General features: G+C 35.5%; 2 protein-coding genes across 3 annotated transcripts in view; both read right to left on the bottom strand.

Annotated features, from left to right (window-relative positions):
- The window catches only part of LOC309501470 (prolyl 4-hydroxylase subunit alpha-2-like), a 30850-nt gene extending 9024 nt beyond the window's left edge, over positions 1-21826 (bottom strand). The window contains exons 1-3 of the mRNA XM_082173593.1: positions 21501-21826; positions 20935-21031; positions 20595-20746 (exon numbers count right to left, since the gene is read on the bottom strand). Coding sequence (XP_082029719.1) covers positions 20595-20746; positions 20935-21031; positions 21501-21582 — 331 coding nt within the window. The 5' untranslated portion in view covers positions 21583-21826. The remainder of the gene's footprint in view (positions 1-20594; positions 20747-20934; positions 21032-21500) is intronic.
- Positions 3775-13286, bottom strand: LOC309501466 (prolyl 4-hydroxylase subunit alpha-1-like). 2 transcript variants are annotated; one of them, XM_082173585.1, is made up of 13 exons: positions 11455-13286; positions 11010-11112; positions 8029-8303; positions 7715-7936; positions 7477-7607; positions 7219-7395; positions 6627-6691; positions 6316-6409; positions 5970-6020; positions 5158-5196; positions 4960-5028; positions 4764-4860; positions 3775-4308 (listed from the first exon to the last, which is right to left on the bottom strand). In XM_082173585.1, exons 1-13 carry the CDS (start codon positions 11537-11539, stop codon positions 4238-4240), a joined length of 1479 nt encoding a protein of 492 aa, XP_082029711.1. In that variant the 5' UTR covers positions 11540-13286; the 3' UTR covers positions 3775-4237. The 2 variants fall into 2 exon arrangements, with proteins under 2 accessions (XP_082029711.1, XP_082029712.1); XM_082173586.1 differs by having other exon boundaries at positions 11010-11100.
- Positions 21827-22554: the final 728 nt, after the last annotated feature.

The following is a 22554-nucleotide window of genomic DNA, read 5'->3' as shown; positions in this document are numbered from 1 at the left end:
AGATAGACAGACAATTTATTATAAAAGCATACATCTAACTTACACATTTACCCAAATTATCATACGCCTGTTTAACCGAAGTTAATTTGGGTGGGTTTCTCCATCCCCAATGTCCCTGACGAGAACGTCGGTCTCCTCTGCTGTGAACCGCTCCTGGCGCGCGCCTGGCAAATCCGCCGTTATAATAGGAATCCGCTTTAGAACAAGCGCGCCTGCTCTTAAAGGGAATGTGAGATGTCGCTCTGATTGGTTTATTTCATGTTACGCCCAAACCACACCTATGAATAATGAAGCTACTTCAGACCAACCCCTTTTAGATTTGCGCCGGGCGCACGAGGCATTTATCCCGCCGGGAAAATAGCAACAGCGCCCAAGATCCGCCCACAAAGTTACTTGCGCTTTGCGCTTGACACTTGCGTTTCAGATCGTTAAAATAGGGCCCACAGTATCAATTTAAGTGAGCTCATTTGTCTTTCATACATGATCTCTGTGTTTCCCGCCCACAGGTGATTCTTTCAGCCAATGAAATTTCACTGCACTGCACAGCGGCCATACTTACAAAAATGGCTATAACTCATGAACGGAACAAGATATTTTCACCAAACTCGGGACACATGTCATGAGCTCAATCTGAGCTCACTTGAAAAAAATTGCGACGATTGGACACTTGGTGGTGCCAAAAAATATAAAAATGTATATAACCACCCAACCATTAGACCAAATGACTTGAAAATTAGCATGCGCTGTCTTTGTATGAGGTGCCACGATAGTCTATGAGGACATTGGCATATCTCAAAAAACATGGCCGCCAATGAAATTTGAGTAGCTATCAGACAAGGTTACCGGATTGATCAGAACGAAACTCAGTAAGCTTGTTCAACTCATGGCTCTAGAGTTCTGTAAGAATTTTGAAAGAAATCGGCCCCTAGTTGGCGCTTACTAGTTTTATGTCTCTGTAATCACATTGTTTTTCACACATGCACACAATATTCATGTCGTTTGCTCCATAGACAAAATAACAGCTGAAAAGTAATGTCAAACCAATAGCTTTCTTTTGTGAAGCAGGTGATGTATTACTAGTTTTATTTATTAGTAAAACTGTGATTCTACAACATTAGAGCCTGCAGTTTTGTGGCAAACAGATAAAGTGAAAGATTTAACAAACAGTTTGTGCACAAAAAGTTATCATCTATCTATGGCATCACTTAGACTCACACAAACATCAAGAATCAGCATATACATCTCAGCAATGGTGATAAAAAGTATTCGTGCTACAATGCATGATGGGAGTCTGGGTGAGTACCTCTGCTGGTACCCAGCATGCACTGCAACATGAAACTTTTAATGTCACCACCGCTGAGATTCATATGCTGGTACTTGATCTCTGTGTGAGTCAGATTAATACCACAGCGGTTTTTAAATCTGATTGTCACAACAATGGATCTTTAAGTATCACATTTCTACTAGTTAATAATACAAAACTAATAATAGATCACCTGTTTAAACCGAGATTAGGCTCTGGATAAGTTCAGTGAATCAAGTAACTAAATTGTGAGTTTTATCATCAACACACAACCATCAACACCTGATTATATTTTCTTTTGGCTTTTGTGCCACAACCAATGTGTTTTATATACACACAGTTACAGTAGCCAGAGAAAAACTTACATTATAAATTCAAGGGTCAAGAGCCCAACTAAAGCAAACACTGATCTCCATCATGGTAACTTTAATGAAACAATAAATCATCAACATATAAACCTCTGTTAATTCTCAATAACATCTTCTGTAGACATGTGACAGAATAAGTCAAACTGCTAGTAATAAGTGAAGCTGGTAATGCTGTTTGTGGAGTTGTTTAATCCTCCTCTGATGAGATCTTGAGAGATTGAATGTCTTCAGTTGTCTTGTCTTTTATCTTCAGTTGATTTCATCTAAGGTTGTAGATGACGTCAGTTGTAGTTTCTGTGTTTCTCTTTCGTTATTTCTCGTTCCTTTAATGATTCTGCTTGTTATCAGAAGGAGTTCTTCACTAATGCTCAATCAACACTTCATGAATCACTTTAATCACTTAATTTATTGACAGCATTGTAGCCTATCTTCTTTTAATGACCTCAGCTGAAATAACTTCAGAGTACTCATACTATTGGTTTCTAACATTTTTAATGAATTAAGGTAATCTGTGTCCTCAAATGTTATGAGTTTGCTTAAGTTATTGGATTTGACTTTGTGTGTGATATTGTAAAATAACTGCAAGCACTCTGAGTTCATTTAAAGTTTGTAATTTCACTGGTTTTACTCAATATAGTAAAGTTTCAGCTATATAAAGTATTTGAATGCAGTGAAGTTTGTTTATTAAGAAATATCCTTGTTTTAGTGGACTCAATTAAAATAAGTTTGGAGTACTCATAACTATTGTTTTTTATCAAATTAATTGAATTGAGGTAATCGGTGTCCTCAAATGTTTTGAGTTAGCTGAACTTGTTGGGTTTTACAGTGTGCGGCTAATCGCTACACCTGTTTAGAATGTATAATGTAAACATTCTTTATTCATATGAAAATACTAAAATATGAAAATCACACACAAACCATCAACCATCTTATTCATGTGTTTATTAGCTTCTTATTTCAAGTGTAGAAATGTTTCTTTGGTACGTTCTTCACAGAGCACAGGGCAAGGAAATGTACAGGACAGCGTCATGCAAAACGGCAGGATTATGGTTATGTTGACTCACGTACAATGATTGACAGCTGTAGAGATCAAATGAATGCGTGGCGATTCATAAACTGATGCAAATTAGGGAGGAGAGACAGAGCTCGCTCTGAATGCTCTTTCAGCTCTTCAGATCGCTTAATTTAGTGGGAAATAAATAAAAAGGGTATTCTATATGACAAAATATTTTTGCAGACGTGATAATAAATCAATATTTCTCCAAATATGCACACTTTTGAACTAAGTGCACTAACGGACGCTTTCTGCATGTATGTGAACACAAATAAACCGCAGTAGACATGAGTGAATTCATATGAGTGTTATTCATTACAGATTGATTTTTTTGCAATCCTGACATAAATTAAGAAATGAATGTCACTGCAACCTTTTATCATAAACAGAGGTCAAATATCAAAGCTGGAGTCTTTAATCTTTCTAATGATACTCAAGTTTGTCCAGATCAAGTAAGAGTGTGATGTTTTAAAATGCAGTGAATGTTTAACAACAATAATCTGGGGCCATCTGCTATCTTTGCCTATAAAGGGATTAAATATTTATATCTAAAACACAAAACCACCACACAATAGCAGAGGATAGCCTCATTGAATCATTCTGCTCGGTAAATTAATTATTTTCAAGGGTTTTGCATTTGAAATCACATTTAAACTTTATAAAAGCATTAAAATAACATTACAAATGACTTTGTCAAAATTTACCTCTTCAATTAGGCCTATTAATTGTATGCATCATATTTTGCAATATCACATTATGATTGCAATGACACCTGAAAATTATATTTTAAATGGGAGGCCTGAAATAAGCATTTGTTTAAGGAACTCCAATATATGTGCAAACAACTGAAGTTTCTTAGTATACCCAACAACATTTTAAGGCAGCCAGGTTACAAATTATTTTGTGTTGAATCAGCTAGTTGAGGCCACCATTTCACAAGGGAAAAAATTAAATCTATGAAATAAAATTAGAGGCTTATAACTGATCTGATTTCAGAGCCCAACCCTCATGGTTCACACACAACAGTTACAGATGAAATATCTGAGCACTTCAATTCTGCATTCTGAAGTTTATTTATTTGTATGAAAGATTTGACCAAGACAGATTCTAAATATAGTAACACATTGCAAAACTAATCCGAACCCTATACCCGTACTGAGCTTTGACAGACACAAAAGCACAGTACCTTTCTGCAATGCATGTTAGAGCTGAAGGGCTCTGCAGGTGGAGAGATCACATGGGACGAGATTCAGAGATATTGGCTCAGGACAAGCTCTGAAAAACTCAGCTGTGATCTGAGGCAGTAAAAGTGACAATGTCTATAGTTACAAATGTAACAAATTTGTAACTAACAAAATATTTTTATATATATATTTTATATATTTTACAAATCTATGTTACAGATCCTGCCTACATTATGGATACATAATAAATAAACTTTCTCTGTAGTTGTGTTAAAATATATATAGTACGGACACAAATATTATATGACTCCATGCCCTGTAGAGTCTTTCACTCCCACTCTGACAAAAAACAGGAGCTCCTGAATTCCTGTCCAAACTCATGGATCCATTTGTTAGCCACTAAAAAAAAAAAAAAAAAAAAACAGTAAGAAAAATAAACGTAATGATTGTTACCGTTAACCTTTACCTTTCAACTGTCCGCTTTTTTTCCTTCAAATTATTCATGACTAAATAGTTTTCTCCTCAAACACAACAACTGCCATTAAAAAAACTAAAACATGTAAAGCACCCCATACATAGGGTGTGAATGTTTGGTTCAAGAACACCATCAAATATAAAAAAGGACAATAAAATCTGTCACGAATAAGACACTTAGTTTAAAATAATTCGTATTTTGATAAAGCTACATACAGTATAGAATGTCTTATGAATCTGAAATGAATTTTAGATATATTAATATACATTTATTTATACATAATATAAAGCATAGGATACACAACAAAAGTTCCAAAATAATGTCATCAAATCAGCCAATTATATTTCAGATTGATCTACCTATTTATTTAACAACTTACCCCATTTGTTACCCACTAACACAGGGCATCCAGCGTGCTGTGTATTCCAATTCACTTCACCATTTCTGTGGAGATTGTACCAAAACACAGCTGAACCCTGCAAGAGCAGAGAGAGGATGCTGAAATTATTCTATTCTATATATATAGAATTAGTACTTAAAATATCCTTGTATAAATCACAGAATTGAGGGTTTACCTTTTTCGGCTGCACTGCAACTCCAACTTTAGGAAACACAGTGGCGCCCCCTATCGCCACATCACTCATCTACAGCAACAAAACATTAAATGGATAGTACACACATGCAGGTAATATGAATAGCTATAATAGAAATACTGTTTAATGCCATTAAGGCAAATTGTTTTTCTGACAGCTGCACTTACACTGTCAACTTACATAAATTAGGAATGTAGCAATCCTGTCATTCTCGATCTCCTGTGAGGTCAAACATTCCTCAGTTAGTTTGATATGATTTGACTGGTCAACATGTAATCAGCTCTCAATGACACAGAATACATAGGTTACATCTGTACTATTAAAGCCTGCAAGCTTTTTCAAGCCATTGGTTCATTTGAAGAGAATGACTTACAGCCATAACACAAACTGTAAAGTGTTTGTGTAGGTGTCAGGCATGATGCACACCTTTTAGATTTTTTTTTATAAAATAAACTGTCAAATCATGTGTAAATATGGCTATTTTTACAGTTGATTTTATGACTGTAAGTCATTCTCTTCAAATGCTATTGAAGTTAGAAATGTGTATACCCATGTCGTATGTAACTTTAGAGACGGTCCCTAAATTAGCAATTATCGAACATCCAGTGTCAAGCTAACTTTATGCAAATGTAAAATGTTTTGAATTTAAATATTCACAGCCTACATATACAACCATGTTGAATTTCAGCCAATAAAAATGCAAGCCCTAAATGCATTAAAATGCAAGCACGGTTAATGCAATGCATTTTTTTTCCCCAAGTAGTGCAATTCAACAAGATTTTTGTTTCAAAAACATTTGCCATTATTTTACTTCCATATTATGGCAATTCAATTTATTTTGTTTATTTTTATTTATTTTAAGTGAATGATTTAATTTATTTATTACTACTAAATCCAAAACTACCAAAGCCCATTAGAAATTCCTGAGGGAACCAATGGCAAATTCTGTGTTGGTTTACAAAATTGATGTCATGTCTGTACAGTGAACTTACCAATGCATCAACATGCGGTTCATATCTTCCACCAATCCCATAATTCTGAACCTGGAAAATGATTGCATCACTTATGAATCGCTATTGAAATGGAAATATACTGATATACTATAAGCTCCCAAAGCTTATACTGTATGCCATTCCTTGGCAAGAGATACTGAAAAGCAGAGCAAACCAATGTTCTCTGCAAAGTATGGGGTTTCTTTATTTGCTTGATTATTTAGTTAGGCAGTGTGCCTAACTAAACAGGTCCATGTTTACTGCAAGGTATAGCTGGCATTAAAGAAAATATATGCTACCTGTGCATGAATCATGATCGTATGCTTTCTTTCTTACTGTTACGTACAAGCAGTGATTCAGCGGTTTCCATGGAGAGTCCCGTAACATCTGCAATCCTCTGACTGACACCAGCTTCCACAGGGTCAACGCTTAGAAAAACACTGAAAATATAGTGATGATTATTCTTTGTGTGTGACCAAAATTGTTTAATATTATGCCAAATACTGCTAACTCTCATGTTAAAGGAATAGTACACCAGGATTTTTTTTTTGTATTAAAAAAATATATTTACCAAACATAATGTAAGGTTATGACAGAATTAAAATTTTTGGGGGAACTATGCCATCAATGAGGTGATTTAAAAAATATTTATTATACCTTTGAGAAACACGGTAATCTGAGACTCTAGCTTCTCTATCTTCATAAACTTCCGATCTAGAAAGCTGTAGGCAACAAACAGGAATGAACGGTCAAGTATAAATTTGTATATGGCTAAAAGTATGTGAACACCCAAATGCTTATGGTGCATTTCTGAGCATTTTGTTTCAAAATCATTGATTCTGATTTTGAATTGAATAGGCCTGCATGCCAGCAGTTAGGGCTGCGATTTATCCCAAATGTGTTCAGTGGGATTCAAATCTGGGCGTTCTTCCACACAGACGTCAATGAATCATTTTTAAATGGACCTCACATGAAGCACACAATTCTCTACAACCAAGGTTTAAATTAGTAAATTTTAAGTTTCAACGTACAAACTTCGACATTTGACTTTCATTCAAGACAGGTCAGAAATGATAAGATTGATTTTATTCTATTCATTCCATAGTTTAAGATTTCTCTTAAGGTTTACGCATCAGGTATAGGGATAGGGGGATAGAATATATAGTTTGTGCAGTATAAAAATCATTATGTCTATACAAAGTCCCCATAAAATATGGAAATCAAACGTGTGTGTGTGTTTGATATTCACTTGATGTCTGGAGATATTCTTCAGGATCTCTATCTCTCTGTCTGATATAATGTCATGATATCTGATGATGCGAGGCTCGTCCCACTCCACTTCCTCTTTCACTGGTGCGTACATCAGTCTGGGGTTTCCTCCACCTGTGCTGTACCTACAGGACAGCGCCCTCTGTCTCTTGGAGGTCTGATTCAAATCAACACACAAAGCTTTACAATGACTGTTTGTAATTTCATGTCAAATAATGATTTAAATTTTAGCACTTGCCCTCTCGTCAACCTCTCCTCTGCACAGTGCCTCATAGTTACTTGACTCTGTGTTCAGTGTAAATATGTCAGGGTTGCTCTGTAAGTGAAGGAGTCTGTTCAGCTGAACTCTGGCTTCATCATTACTTGGATCTGAGGCAAAGATGTTTAATACTTGAATCACAACAATTTAGCAAAATTGTCTGCTATCCTCACATATAAAAATATTAGTATTAAACTTCATGTCACTATGACCTCACCCAGATTTAGAAGCTGGTGGCTGAAGTAGATTGCCACAGACAGGCTGCCAAAATCATAGGCTGAGTAACTAAGGAAACGGAGCAACTCTTTCTCAGTAGTGGTTGAGTATTCTGTTAATCTGTCCACACTGTACAGAAACCAGAGAAAGGCATGCTGGAATTTGTGCTCCTTATAAGCGACCAACCCCACATGGTAAGCTTCATCTGCATTTAAAGACATTTCTGTGAAATGTGAAATGAAAGCATAAATCAATTGGAAAAAGTGAAACTCTCTCAGTGAAATTGCATTGGTGCAAAACTGCAGGACAGTTTACCCTTTGTGATGTCTTCTGGGTGGAGTTTGTAGATCTCTTGCAGTCTGATCAGTCCTGAAGCTGCACCATCCAAGTCCTCCAGCTGTGGGATCTCTAGGATCATTGCGTCCAACTCATTCTGATACTCTTCACACTGATAAAGCTGAGTGTGTTTTACAATATATAGCAAATCATTTCTCATTTGTGTGAGGAGTCTGTAAGCTGCCACAGGGTCTCTCACAGCTTCCTCTGGGTTCTCAGAGTCGGAGTATGAAAGCAGAAGATTCGGAAGATCACTGGATGAAGACAGAATACTGAATAGTCAAATATACAGTCACTAATAAATAGGATTTAACGGTTTATCACTTTCGACCAATAGGTGGCACAATTACGAAATGTATGTAGTGTGGTCAGAGTGAGGTGACAATAACATACAAAGTTTGGTGTCAATATGTCAAGGCATTGCAGAGATAAAGCCTGAATAGTCATTTTGGCATCATGCCTCAACTTTGTTGCTGCGGTATACGAAAACGGTTTTGTCTATCGACTCGAAATCCACAAAATGTTATCGGCATGGTCTGAAGATGATACAATTCGATTTTGGTGAAACAGGCGGACAGGAGGTTTGGCTGACTATGGCAAAAATGGCATAACCCAAGGAATATATTAAGACCAGTGTCATTACAATAGGCACATTTATTCAACAGTAATTAGCATTTTGGGAAATTTTGTTATAACTTTTTTACCACAAGGTGGTGCTGCCCCAAAACTTTTTGAGTACCTTCTGTCAGGATTGTTGGTTTCTGTTTCCTGTTTTATTTTGGTCTTGTCTTGTCTTGTTACCCTCCTGTTTGAGTTTCCCGCCCTTGTGATTGTCTAATGTGTTTCACCTGTTCCCCAGCCCTAGTGTAACCTGTTCTTTGTTTTCTCATTACCAAGTGTATTTAGTCTCTGTGTTTCCCTTGTCTGTTGTCACATCATTTTAGTTTCTGTGTCAGAGTGCTGTGTATTAGTTTGCCTGTTTTTGTTGCTTCTTTTTTTTTTGGATATCCTTGCCTGCTATTTTTGGGAACCTTTTGTTGTATGGATTTTTGTTTAATAAATATTCAAGCTCATCACATCGCCTGCCATCTCTGCATTTGGGTCCACCTTTTCTGAAACTGTGACACCTTCAAGGCATGGTGCCAATGACTCATACAGAGTTTCGTAACGATACGCTAATGTGTTCATAAAGTATAGCATTTTACATCACAATACTGTATTGAAGTCAATGGCAATTTCATGTTTTGTTCTATTATAGCACTAACAAGTGGCACAATCCCACTATTTTTTTTAATGTGTCCTCAGAGTAAGCCCATACGTGTGTGTGTGTCAAATTTGGTGAAAATATCTCATTTTGTTTTGGAGTCAAAGACATTTACTGTATATACATTAACACATAAAAATGACCCACAGCTGACCTTGTTTGCATTTTTATGCCACTTACTATTAATATTTTGACATTTGGGTATTAGCGTTTAGCCAACGACCTATGTTTCTAAACTTCTGATCGTGGTTTCACCTCGATCGGTCTAACAGTTTCGAAGATATTGGCAAATGTTTTTTTCAGCACTAAATCACAAAGCTACACAAACCATAAGGCGAAACCTATAGGTTTCGCCTTATGGTTTGTGTAGCTTTGTGATTTAGCATGACCTGAGGCGACATGCTGCGTTTTGGTGCAGCGCCACCTACTGGTCCGGAGATCCGAAAAATGGCTATTTTTGCTTGCAACTTCTGCACTGCAAAAAATGCTTTTCTTACTTAGTATTTTTGTCTTGTTTCCAGTCCAAATATCTAAAAATTCTATATGCTATAGAATATCAAACATGCTATAGCATGTTTGATATCGTTGAACTTGGCAAGGATTCAGGAATCTAACGAGATGATTCCTGTGAAAATCAGTCAAAATGCAGAGTTATAAGCATTTTATGATTTTTGGACAAATCGTTCAAACTGAAAAAAATGCTTTTCTTACTAAGTATTTTTGTCTTGTTTCCAGTCCAAATATCTAAAAATTCTTAAATCAAGATGCATTTACTAAAGTAGTAAAATGCCATAAGATATTATGTCTCGTTTTCTGGGGAAATAAATCGAAATTAAGTGAGTTTTTGCTTAAAACAAGCAAAATGATCTGTCCATGGGGTAAGAGAAATGGACAGATAATTTTGCTTGTTTAAAGCAAAAACTCACTTAATTAATCCGCTAATTTTGATTTATTTCCCCAGAAAACTTATGTCAAATATCTATTATTAAATAAATATTAAATATATATATAAACAAATATCTTATGGCATTTTACTACTTTAGTAAATGCATCTTGATTTAAGAATTTTTAGATATTTGGACTGGAAACAAGACAAAAATACTAAGTAAGAAAAGCATTTTTTGCAGTGCAGAAGTTGCAAGCAAAAATAGCCATTTTTCGGATCTCCGGACCAGTAGGTGGCGCTGCACCAAAACGCAGCATGTCGCCTCAGGTCATGCTTTTGATGACATGTACAAGTTTGGTCTGAATACGATATAGCGTTGCGGAGATACAGCCTTAAGTCTGTTTTCGCAAGCGCCACGTAAAATTTGTTTGCGCAGTATTCGAGAACGGTTTGACGAATCAACTTGAATTCCATAACTTTTTGTATGCATGGTCTGAAGATGATCTGGTTCAATTTTCGTGAAAATCGGAGCAACCCTTAGACTGTCCTCTATTAGTGTGCCAAATTTCATAACTTTCCGGCAAGCGGTTCTATGGGCTGCCATAGACTTACATACGGAAGAATAATAATAATAACGGCAACAATTTCAAGAGGTGCCTACGCACTTTCAGTGCTTGGCCCCTAATAAGATAATAATAGCACCAACAATTTAAATAAGTGCCTATGTACTTTCAATGCTTGGCCCCTTATAAAACAACACATTAATCTTGTAGTTTAATGGTATATTGGGAATAATAAAAGTGTTTTCACCTCTTCATTGTCTCTACATTCTCAGCATCAACGCACTGACTGAAGAGCTTCAGAAGGTCTTTCGTCTTCCCGTATAGTTGTGCAATTAGATCTATAAAACAATCTGCACTTAATTGTCAAAAGGCATTTGATTTATTAATTAATACAATTTTACATCATTAGAGTTAAAATGAAAAAGGTTTATTAGGTAAGAAACCAAAGAGAGAGTTATTATTGTTACTGTAAGTCAATTATGGAATAAAAAAGTGAAAGAAAGTAATTTGTAACGTATGAGTGCATTAGTGCTGAAATTATGGCAAAATGAAATGAAAACAAACAACCAACTTGTCATGACAACAGTGTAAAAAGAGTTGAAATATAGACAAAAGAAACAATCAAATTAAATTATTACTAATTTAAAACTATATATATAAAACATAATGACTTGATATTGAACTGAAATAACCTGTTGATGAGTAGAATTCATGTCCAGCATCAGCACAGACAACCCAAAAACAACCCATAAACACCATAAGTTTCTTTGCTGCCATTGTCAGACCTTCAATATCTCAAATCGCAACTTGTGTGTGTCTATCTTGCAGTGAAATTGAGCTTAAATGTATAGAGGCACACCTGCCCACATTTCACCATTTCTCAGTATGCCTGTTATCTGAGAACAAAAACAAAAGCGAAACTTTACATGAGTGCGTGTCAGCGGGCTGGTTGCGGGAACAAGGAAGCATAGAGACAGGATCTATTCGGAGCAGGTATTTTTATAAACCAATAACAACAGGAGCAGTAAGTCTTAACAATCTGACAACAAATACAAAATGCTGCAATCCAACATAGCATAGACAAGAACAAATCATTACAACTGAAAAATGAGGGCTATAATACACATGGGGAATGAGGGTGGAAACAAGGAACATGATGTGGCAAAATCCATTAACAAATGAACAATTATGGAAAATAAGAGGGGCATAATAGTAATTAGGACAACCAAACAGGAACTAATCAGAGAGGAACAGGGACCAAATAATAAATATAAAAATCAATATAAACATGACAATAATGGCGTATCACAATATAGATTTGTTTCTTGTAGTTACTTGGCTACGAATATACTTTGAAACTTTCATGTTGTACGATTGGAGATAACAAAGGGTATAATCGTGGAAAGGAAAGACATACATCAACGCCTGCTCTAACAATGTTGTCTAACAACTATAGTCAAACTTTACTACTGGCATAATGTCCTTTTTGTTTTGTTGGAAGAATGCTGCACTTACAACCACACCTGCATCACCTGTAAGTCTGAGTAATTCAGAAACTGAAAGTAAAATGAATGATTGCTTACATTATTTTATCTGTGTTACTGAGCTTAGGGATAATAATGATCACACTACAATAATGTTTGTATTATAATATGCATAAGTAAGATTTTCAGCAATAAAACATTAAAAAACACTTTCTGTTGGAAGACACGGCTAATTCACTAAGACTAGTTTGCTGAAGTTAAACTTGTAGATGAAATGTTTCCCTTTGGTCCTGTGTAAAATTTGCTTAAAATTTGCATCTGTCTGTGATGAAAAGCGGTAGGCTCTGCGCTGCGCTGGCCTGCATTAGAAATGATGTTACAGAATTCACAGATTCAGTTTAGCAAACATTTATATCTGTAAGTGCTGGGATCAGTATGACTTTACATGCATGTTTCTGTTAAGTTATTGCAGATGCAAATAGGATTAATTTATTCAACAGTTACAGTCTTTAAAATCTTACAGAATTATGATTGTTGATTATTGTGTGTGTGTTGCTATTGCTAAAGGTTGTACCTTTACAGACTTCATAAACATACTGCCTGCCAGTCTTCCAGCACAACATTCACAACTACACATACCACAAAACTTTTAAAACATGTGAATAATCATTCCAGCACAGACTGAAGAGTAAACGTCAAATTAAGCTTTAAATACAGAGATCTAGCGTCTCATCTACAGCCTGTAGACTACAGGAATAACGCACTTGCTGGCTGCCAGGATTGATCAACTCATGTGATTATTCATTGATATCTTGCCGAAACTTTATTTTACTCTATTGCACTTGTTTTGTTTTATTGGACATTACAACCACTTAGACAGTAGTAAATCACAATAAAAGTTAATACAATATACTATACAGATCTACTTTATAAAATGATATGATACATAATACTTATCATACATAATAAATATAACAAATAGAGTACAGATACGTCGTCAATCATAAAGATAAACTTCATATGATTTTACATGATCACAGTGTCTTTCACTCCCAGTCTGATAAAGAACAGGGTCTCCTGAACTCCTGTCCAAACTCATGGAACCATTTATTAGCCACTGAAAAGACACCATAAAAAAATATAGCTCAATGTCATGTGAAATTGAATGAAATTTAGTATAATTCAATAGAATACATTATAAGAGTAATCCAAGCCAGTAAGTATTAAATAAAAACCTACCCCATTTGTTTCCCACTAACACAGGGCATCCAGCATGCTGTGTATCCCAATCCACTCTGCCATTCTTTTTTAGGTTGTACCAAAACACGGCTGAACCCTTAAAAAGCAGAGGATGGATGCAGGACTATTACTTAAATGATTCTTTTACTTAAATGATTCTAATATCATATAGATCAGGTTTACCTTTTTTGGCTTCAATGCAACTCCAACTTTAGGAAACACAGTGGCGCCCCCTATCTCCACATCACTCATCTACAGCAAGAGCACATCAATTATTGTTCATAATGACTGTATAAAACAGGTCACATGAAAATAAGTAACTTTTACAATTTAACATAATGTTTACAATTCCATTTGCATTAAAAGTGGCCAAAACTTACATAAATTAAGAACGTTGCAATCCTTTCATTCTCATCATCCTGTGAGATCAAACAATACGTTATCTTACAATGATTTAATTGGTCAAGATGTAATCAAGCTCTCATTGACACAAGAGTTTAAAGTCCTAAAAGCAAATTAGCATTTCCGAGCAATGGGCTCTCTTTGGGTTAAGGACCGCATCATAAAGTAATACACTTGCACACAGACATAGTCAAACCCTAAACATGAGTTTTAAAAACGTACACTAATTAGCACATCATATTGTGATGAACAGTGATAATGCCCTGCTGGTTGAGAATTTTCATATACCGACTTCTGGGGGTTTGGTTACGTTTAGGAGTGGACTTTAGACATGGGACCAATCAAATGGCAGTCTCATAAAAGGGAATCCACTTGTTACTGTAAGTCTAACATGGCCATCTAGGCAAAAGGACGAGATCCCATAGATGTGATAATTAAAATCAAGGAAGCAATAAAAAGTAGAACAGTGAACTTGAAGTTATATGGCCACAATATGGAAACAGTTGATCATTTTAAATATCTGGGCAAGTGGTTAGATAAAAAGGGTACAAGAAAAGTACATATGGGAAAGGTGGAGTGAACATGAAAGAAACTTTTAAACTTAAAAACCTTAAAAAAAAACTTTTAAACCTGAGAACAAAGAACCCCTGAAGAACCATTTTTTTTTAGTGTGTAGTGTTATTCAAGAATGTTGGGAATATAATTATTTTATAGGTGATGGCTGTGGATGGGCAACAAAAGCTAAATCAGAGGAATATAGATTACAGAATATCTGTTTTAACTTCCCTACTCCTCACGGGAAAAAATGATTCGTTGAATTTAATGAAAAAAATTATGGTAAGTGGTTGCACACAATTGATTTTAGCTACATTTAAACAAATGCATTAAGTTGAAATTAATACATTTTAGTTCAACTTAAGGCATTTGTTTTAACCTAGCTAAAATCAATTGTGTGCAACCACTTACCATAATGTTTTTTATTAAATTCAACGAATCATTTGGCTGTTTCCAAAAATTGAGGTATAGATTTAAATATAATGGAACTAAAGGAAAAATGGAACTACACTCTAAAAACTCCTGGGTCAAAAATAACCCATAATGGGTTATTTTTGACCCAACTCCTGGGTTAAAAAGGGACCAACTAATTTATGGGTTATTTCAACTCAGAAAATTGGGTTATGCTTTTTGACCCAAATTATGGGTTAAATACCTGACCCAAATGTTGGGTTTAAAAAACCCAACATCTGGGTAGAAATAACCCAAAAATTTGTTGATCATTTTTTAACCCAGGAGTTGGGTCAAAAATAACCTAACTTGGGTCACTATCCCAGTATGCCTTATTTCAGAAAATAAAACTTTGTTTTACATTATATTACACACTTCAAGCACTTTTACATTTTTATTGCATTAAATAAAAATCTATAAGAAAAAACACACACTTGGACATGTTTATTTTCATATATATTTTAGGTCACACTGTAATAACAATATTAGAAATAAAAAATTGAAAAATAAACAACAATTCTCAGAAGAGCCTCAGGAATTTAAGCCAGGGGCCAACTTTGGGGACAAGATTTTTGATAGTGTCCTCATCAAAGAGAAGAAATGCCTCCTCATCTATCTGAAAGACAGAAAACAAGACAACATGAGTATTGTTAATAAGTCGAGACAATTGTGAACCACTCACCAGACACTCTTTCATTATCAAGCTAACAAATATTCACTTTTAAGGTAATGCAGTGTTTTTTTTTTTTTTTTTTTTTTTACATGGCCCAAATTGCTAGTTAACTAATGTGGTTCTTTTGCAGCATTAACATTACCCATTTTGTGTGAATGACATATTTTCTTTCATTAAAAAGTGTAATGACAGCCCATTCTTATGCATAACAGCTTAAAGACAAGGCACAATAATCTTTTAGGGTTGTACATACCCCACTGTCGAAGTTGTGACTTTCACAAAATCTTGCACTGACACATTTAAGTCTTATAAAAAAAAATGTAGGTATAGAGAGATGATATAAGGGCAATAAGAGTAAAATGCTCACCTCTGTCAGCTCAGACAGCTGCCACTCAGTTAGCTTATCAGCGACAAAACTGTGGAGAAAACATAGCAATATAGAGGTTAGCAACAATTTGAAGACTTGACCCGCTTCTTTAACTCTCACTACTTCAGCCAGTAGAGCACTGTATAATATGATAAGCACGGCACAGCTGGTAAACATAACTCAACTATTGTGTTGCCTCGTCGCTCTGTAGCCGCGGCTATGGGGCTCGCACACCGGACGAGAAGCGCCGCGTCGCGTCTAGGACAACTCGAGGTATCGCTCACCGGACGTGCACTCTCTCAAGGGGCTCGCACACCGGACGCGAAGCGCAGCCCCGCGTCTTTAAAATTCGAACACATTATTCTCTATGAGTGTAACGGACACACACACACACACACACACACCGGCGGTCTGTCCGCGGCACCCAGCAACGGCTCAGGACCGTGTTCAAAATCGCGTCCGGTGTGCGATAACGTTACCTCGAGTTGTCCTAGACCTAGATGTTGTCGTGATAGCCGCGGCTACATGCCAACCACAGAATTACCACGGCTAACGCTAGTCTCAACGTAGCAACGTATTTTTATTTTTTTTTGCAAATGGTGCTAAACTAGCAACAGGGACATGGACACAGAAAAGTTAACATTACATCAACACTGAAAATACTCTCTTACCTTGAATATAGATGAAGTTGCACCGATGAAGCACAGGCCAAAACGGATCGAGCGCGAAGCAACGGTTATTTCAAACGACTGTTGTGAGAAAATTCCAGAACAACTGCGAGAGAGAGAGAGCCAACCCTATAACCCAGAACATGGGTTACTCTTTGAAAAATAACCCAGAAACCCAAACAACCCATGAATTGGGTCAAAATATTAGCCCTATAACCCAGAAAATGGTTACTCTCTGAAAAAATAACCCATAATTTTAACCCAACACAAATAACCCAGAAAATGGGTTGAAGAAATAACCCAGGAGTTTTTAGAGTGTAAAGGAATACATTTTTTATTTATACAGATGGGTCCAAATATGAAGAGGATAGGATAGGCATAGAAATATACAGTACATCAACATTGAATGTATTGGGAAAAGATGACCTGATCAGTTGTCCGTTTACATGGCAGAGATGATGGCGATTAGGGTTAAAGGAAGTTAAACCAGATAGAGTGGTATGTTGTGTTGACTCTGCAGAAGCCCTTTACTGTATTAAAAATATGAAATCTAATAGAGAAGATTTAATGCAAGAAATCCATCAAACTTTATTAAGATTGCGGAGGCTCCGGATAGATGTGAGATTTTGCTGGGTACCTGCTCATGTAAGTATAAAAGGGAATGAGAGAGCAGAAAAAAATCAACCAGGATGAGCGATGTATTCCCTTTGGTAAAGGAGAAGCTAAGGCAGTGATCAAAAAAGAAATGATGAAGAAATGGTAGGACAGGTGTGACATGGATACTAGTGGAAGGAAATATTACAGTCAATGCACAGGGTGTGATTAGAATGAACAGAAGGGATGAGTTAGTTTTAACCAGACTGAGGATTACAGGGTTCAATAAAACATTGTTTTTATTAGGTAAAAGTCAATCAAATGAATGTCTGGAATGTAAAATCACAGAAAGTGCAGAACATATAATGTTTCATAAATACAGGGAAGAGAGGATTAGACTAAAGCAAAAGATAAGTAGCCTATTTAAGTAGCCTAAGTTAGTTTTTTTTTAACACTTTTTTATTATTATGTAACCTGTAAAGCAGTTTTATTGAATCATAATTCATGCTGCATACTCCGGTATCGTAGGTGGCGGCAATCCGCCATAAAACTAAGAGAAGAACAAGAAGTCACGTGTCACTGGCTGCGTCTAAAAACGTAGGCTGCCCGGCTGCCCTATCATGTAATGACTTTGCAGGCGGTGTTTGCACACGAAGGTACCTCACAAAACTGATTTCGGACAGACTTCTGAGGCAGCGTAACGGTTTAAAGATCTACAGCAAAATAGAGCGAGCTTTGGTGAAAACTAAGTTAATATTTAATGACTACAATAGTAATTTCTCGGTAGAAATGACATCAAAGGTGGAAAACGTTGATCAAAAATGTACATTTACACACATAGTGTTCATAAACAGTTGTTAAGATAGTATTCTCAATTGAAACGAGTAGAAGCATGGACCCGGAAACAGCATTCATTACACCATGACTTAACAAGCGGTCAGAATTTAACATAACACTGAACACAACGTGTGTAACACCTTGCTATACAGGTACTATACACTGTTTTGTGATTTTAAGATCAGTTTTAAGTTACATTGAGGACTGATACATCACCACCACCAAGAAAACGATTTGCTATTAAAGCGAAACGTTTGACAGAAAAACAAAAGATCAGGGGTAATGGGAAAGTCTCCTCAAATAACAACCACAACACTTATTTAACTCCATTGCAAATACTGGGTTGGCCAACAAATTTATTTAATGGCTTTATTTTAGTAAAGATATCTTACCGATGCGTCATAATGTGGTTCAAATCTGCCACCAATCCCATAATTCTGAACCTGGAAAATGATTGCAACACTACTGTAATTAAACTTTCAGGTAAAACAACACCTAATACTTCACAGGGAAAATAAATGTTAATCCATTGAAGAGACCTTGATATCCAAGACAAATTCCCAAGACAAATTCCTATCAACTTAGTTGAAATGGCTTAATACATTTGAATTGAATTGAATATCCACTGAAGTTTGAATATAAAATCGGTGTATAAAAATGTGGCCTAATATCAGCCCTCAAAGCGCTTATGGCCTCTGCATGTTACAAAAAAGCAGACTAAACCAATGTTGCCTTGAAGTCTGAAATGGATTTGGTATTCTATATATTTTGAGTGCAAGAAAGTGTGACCAAGCTAGCTGCAAGACAGGGCTTTGCAAAGCTTTGTTAAACTAGGACAGAGTTGTCCATATAAAAAAAAAGATATGCTGCCTGTGCATGAACAGGTGATTTCTTTCTTACTGTGACCATACATGTAGTTTTTCAGCTGAGTCCACTGAGAGTCCTGTGATGTCTGCAATATTCTGACTGATACGAGCAACAGTGTTGTCTTCCTTTAGAAAAACACTGAAAACAAGGGAATGATTTCAGTAACATTTATGCTAACAGATTGAACCATTTTGTAAACCGTTTCCAATTTTCTTCCCACAATAAGTGTGAGACCAAAAAGGTCAATTAGTTTAATAAAATAAATAAATAATATAATATAACATTAATGCACTATATATATGACTTTAATATATATCATTTTCATTTTGGGTGAATATAAAAGATTATCACCTTTGAGAAGTACGGACGTTTGAGACTCCATAATATCTAATTGTAGACCTAGAAAGCTAAAGTAGGCCACACAAGGGAAATTGAACATCAAATATAAATATGAATAAATAGTACACAATTCATTCCAATATCACTATATTTCATTGCATTTAGATTTGTCTTCACTATAGAAATAAGTTGGCAATTAAATAGTTTAATGTTTTTCGTTTGTGTGTGTGTTTTAGATATTCACTTGATGTCTGGAGATATTCTTCAGGATCTCTATCTCTCTGTCTGATATAATGTCATGATATCTGATGATGCGAGGCTCGTCCCACTCCACTTCCTCTTTCACTGGTGCGTACATCAGTCTGGGGTTTCCTCCACCTGTGCTGTACCTACAGGACAGCGCCCTCTGTTTCTTGGAGGTCTGATTTGATAAATTATAATAGACTCAAAGCTTCACATTGACTGTTTGTAAGTTCATGTAAAATGATGATTTAAATTGTAAACACTGCACTTGCCCTCTCGTCAACCTCTCCTCTGCACAGTGCCTCGTAGGAGTTATTTGACTCTGTGTTCAGCGTGAATATGTCAGGATTTGAATTTCTCTCAAAGCGAAGGTGTTTGTAAAGGCTCAGCTCTACTCTGACTTCGTCATTAGTTGGATCTGAGGAAAAGAAGTTTATGACTTCCATAGTCCCGCAACCTCACATATAAAAATATTAGTATTAAACTTCATGTCACTATGATCTCACCCAGATTTAGAAGCCGTTGGCCGAAGTAGATTGCCACAGGTAGGCTGCCAAAATGATAGGCTGATGAACTAAGAAAACGGAGCAACTTTTTCTCAGTAGTGGTTGAGTATTCTGTTAATCTGTCTAGACTGTACAAAAAACCAGAGAAAGGCATGCTGGAATTTGTCCTCGTCATAAGCGACCAACCCCATATGGTAAGCTTCATCTGTATTTAGAGACGTTTCTAAGAAACGTGAAATGAAAGCATCAATCAGTTTGGAACTTGTTTTGAAACTAAAAGAGTGAAACTGCATTGGTTCAGACATTTCACCCTTTGTGATGTTGTGTGGATAGAGTTTGTAGAATTCTTGCAGTCTGATCAGTTCTGAAGCGGCATCATCCAAGTCCTCAGCCTCGGGGATATTTGAATAATCCAGCAGGGTCTGATACTCTACAAGATCACACAAGCACAAGTCTCAAACACAAGTACAGATCCATAAACTACTGAAACGTTTAATAAAATAGCTTGAAAGATTTCATCATCATTCACCTTAATCTCTAGATTTTTATTTCTAATAATAATAAATGATGATACATGTTTTAGTCAAAGAACTTAAATAAGCTCTCACCTTCATAAAGACTCAATTGAGTGTATTCGACAATAGTCAGCCATTCACTTCTCACTCGTCTGAGGAGTTTGTAAGCTGCCACAGGGTCTCTCAGGGTTTTCTCAGGGTTATCAGGGTCAAAGTATGTGCGTAGTTGAAGAACCAGAAGAATTCTAGATTGAAGTTCATCAAAAGATGTAGGGTTAAATTAATGTATTAATAACATATTTCTTGATGTAAAAAACATATGCCTGCAAGATTGCTAAGTATTCACAACTGGTTTCACCAGGTTATTGCTGTAAATTGAAAATATTTTAATTAAAAAAAATGCTTTGATGCTTAATAATGAAAGTGTTTTCACCTCTTCATTCTCTCTACATTCTTTTCTTCAGCATTGATGTACAGACTGAAGGTTCTCAGAAGGTCTTCCTCCTCCTCGAAAAGCTGTGCAACTTTATCTATAAATAATTATTTGCACTTAATTTTTATATATAATTAATTATATAAAAAATGTATACTGGTATTTCTATTATACTTTATTTCCATCCATAATAAAAAATCTTTATTATATAACCAAAGAGAAAGTTAATAATTGTTTAGTCATTAATGGCATCAACAGCTTAAAAAAGTGAATGTTTGATTGTAAATCTCAAAATATGTGAGTAAATATATGAAGATTTAATTATGTATGAAAAAAGCTGTGGCAAAAGTTGTTTACTGTATTATGATCAGAAGTGTCTCACAAATAAAATGAATAAATAAAATCAGCTCAACAGTGTAAAAAACAGAATAAAAGAAGAAGAGAAATAACGATAAATAAATGAATAAATAAATAATGAACAAAACACTAAAATAATGGTAAAAAAAAAAGGAATAAACTCATACATTAATTGATATTAAATTGAATTCAAATATAATTATTAATACCTGTTGATGAAACGATTTCATCTCCAGTTGTAAAGACAATCCATGAAAACAGCACAAATACTGTCAGTTCCTTTATGGTCATTATCAGACCTTCAATTCCTCAAAACACAAAAAACTTGTGTATGTATCTTGAAGTGAACTAGCGGAGCTTAAATACAGACTGTTCACGTGGATCACCTGTCCGCATTTTGCAATTTCCCAGTACTGCAATCGGAGACCAAAAATCGAAAGCAAAACAACATTTGTGACAGTCATAATGAATATAATGATAATATAACTGTTTATTTCTGCCATATGGACATTGCTCTGACAAAGTCACCTCTGATAACAGACTACTCTTAATTGTAATCTACATGCATGTTCTGTAAAACTGCTTTGAAACTTAGTTTTGAAACTGCATGAATATGTATTGTGAAAAACAAATATATATGAATTAAATGTAAAAAAAATTGTATACAATCCTTTGTGTGTTTGCTGTGTAATAATTTTTGGACTTATTTGAAATGAGTTGCTTTCCGAACAGTCTGTCGGAACTAGTCTGGCCAGTCCTTTAAAAGCTGGTATATGGTTTCACAAACAAATCCCACATCTCATGGTTTGTGAGGTTGACATATCAACAAAATATTTTCACAAGAATGCTGCATTGCAACCACTTCTACATCACATGTAAGTGTGACTAATGCAGAAACTAAAAGTACACAATGAATTATTATCTCAACAGCATATACTTAGTGTGTTATTGTGCTCATTATGATTATGTTCAGTATTTATTTTATATTATAAATGTGACTAAACACAATCTCTATGTTATGTTTGTCCTGAAAAAATATTAGTGATTGTATGATTACTGAAGTGGATCAGAATTATGTTTGCATGTATATTTTATATTGTGTATAATATCTCACGTATGATGACGTTGAAGCATGTTGACACATGACACTTGACAGCCTTGTTTCCTCCCTGTGGACTTCACCTAAAAATCAAGAGGAGGGAGACAGTTCATTTCTTATACCACAATAAAATGTAAGTCTTTCTAACTGTCACTCAACAAAAA

The sequence above is a fragment of the Leuciscus leuciscus genome (assembly GCF_965113295.1).
Source record: "Leuciscus leuciscus genome assembly, chromosome: 6".
Lineage (NCBI taxonomy): Eukaryota > Metazoa > Chordata > Actinopteri > Cypriniformes > Leuciscidae > Leuciscus > Leuciscus leuciscus.
Note: the sequence above shows the minus strand (reverse complement) of the source record. Positions and strands in the feature narration are given on the sequence as shown.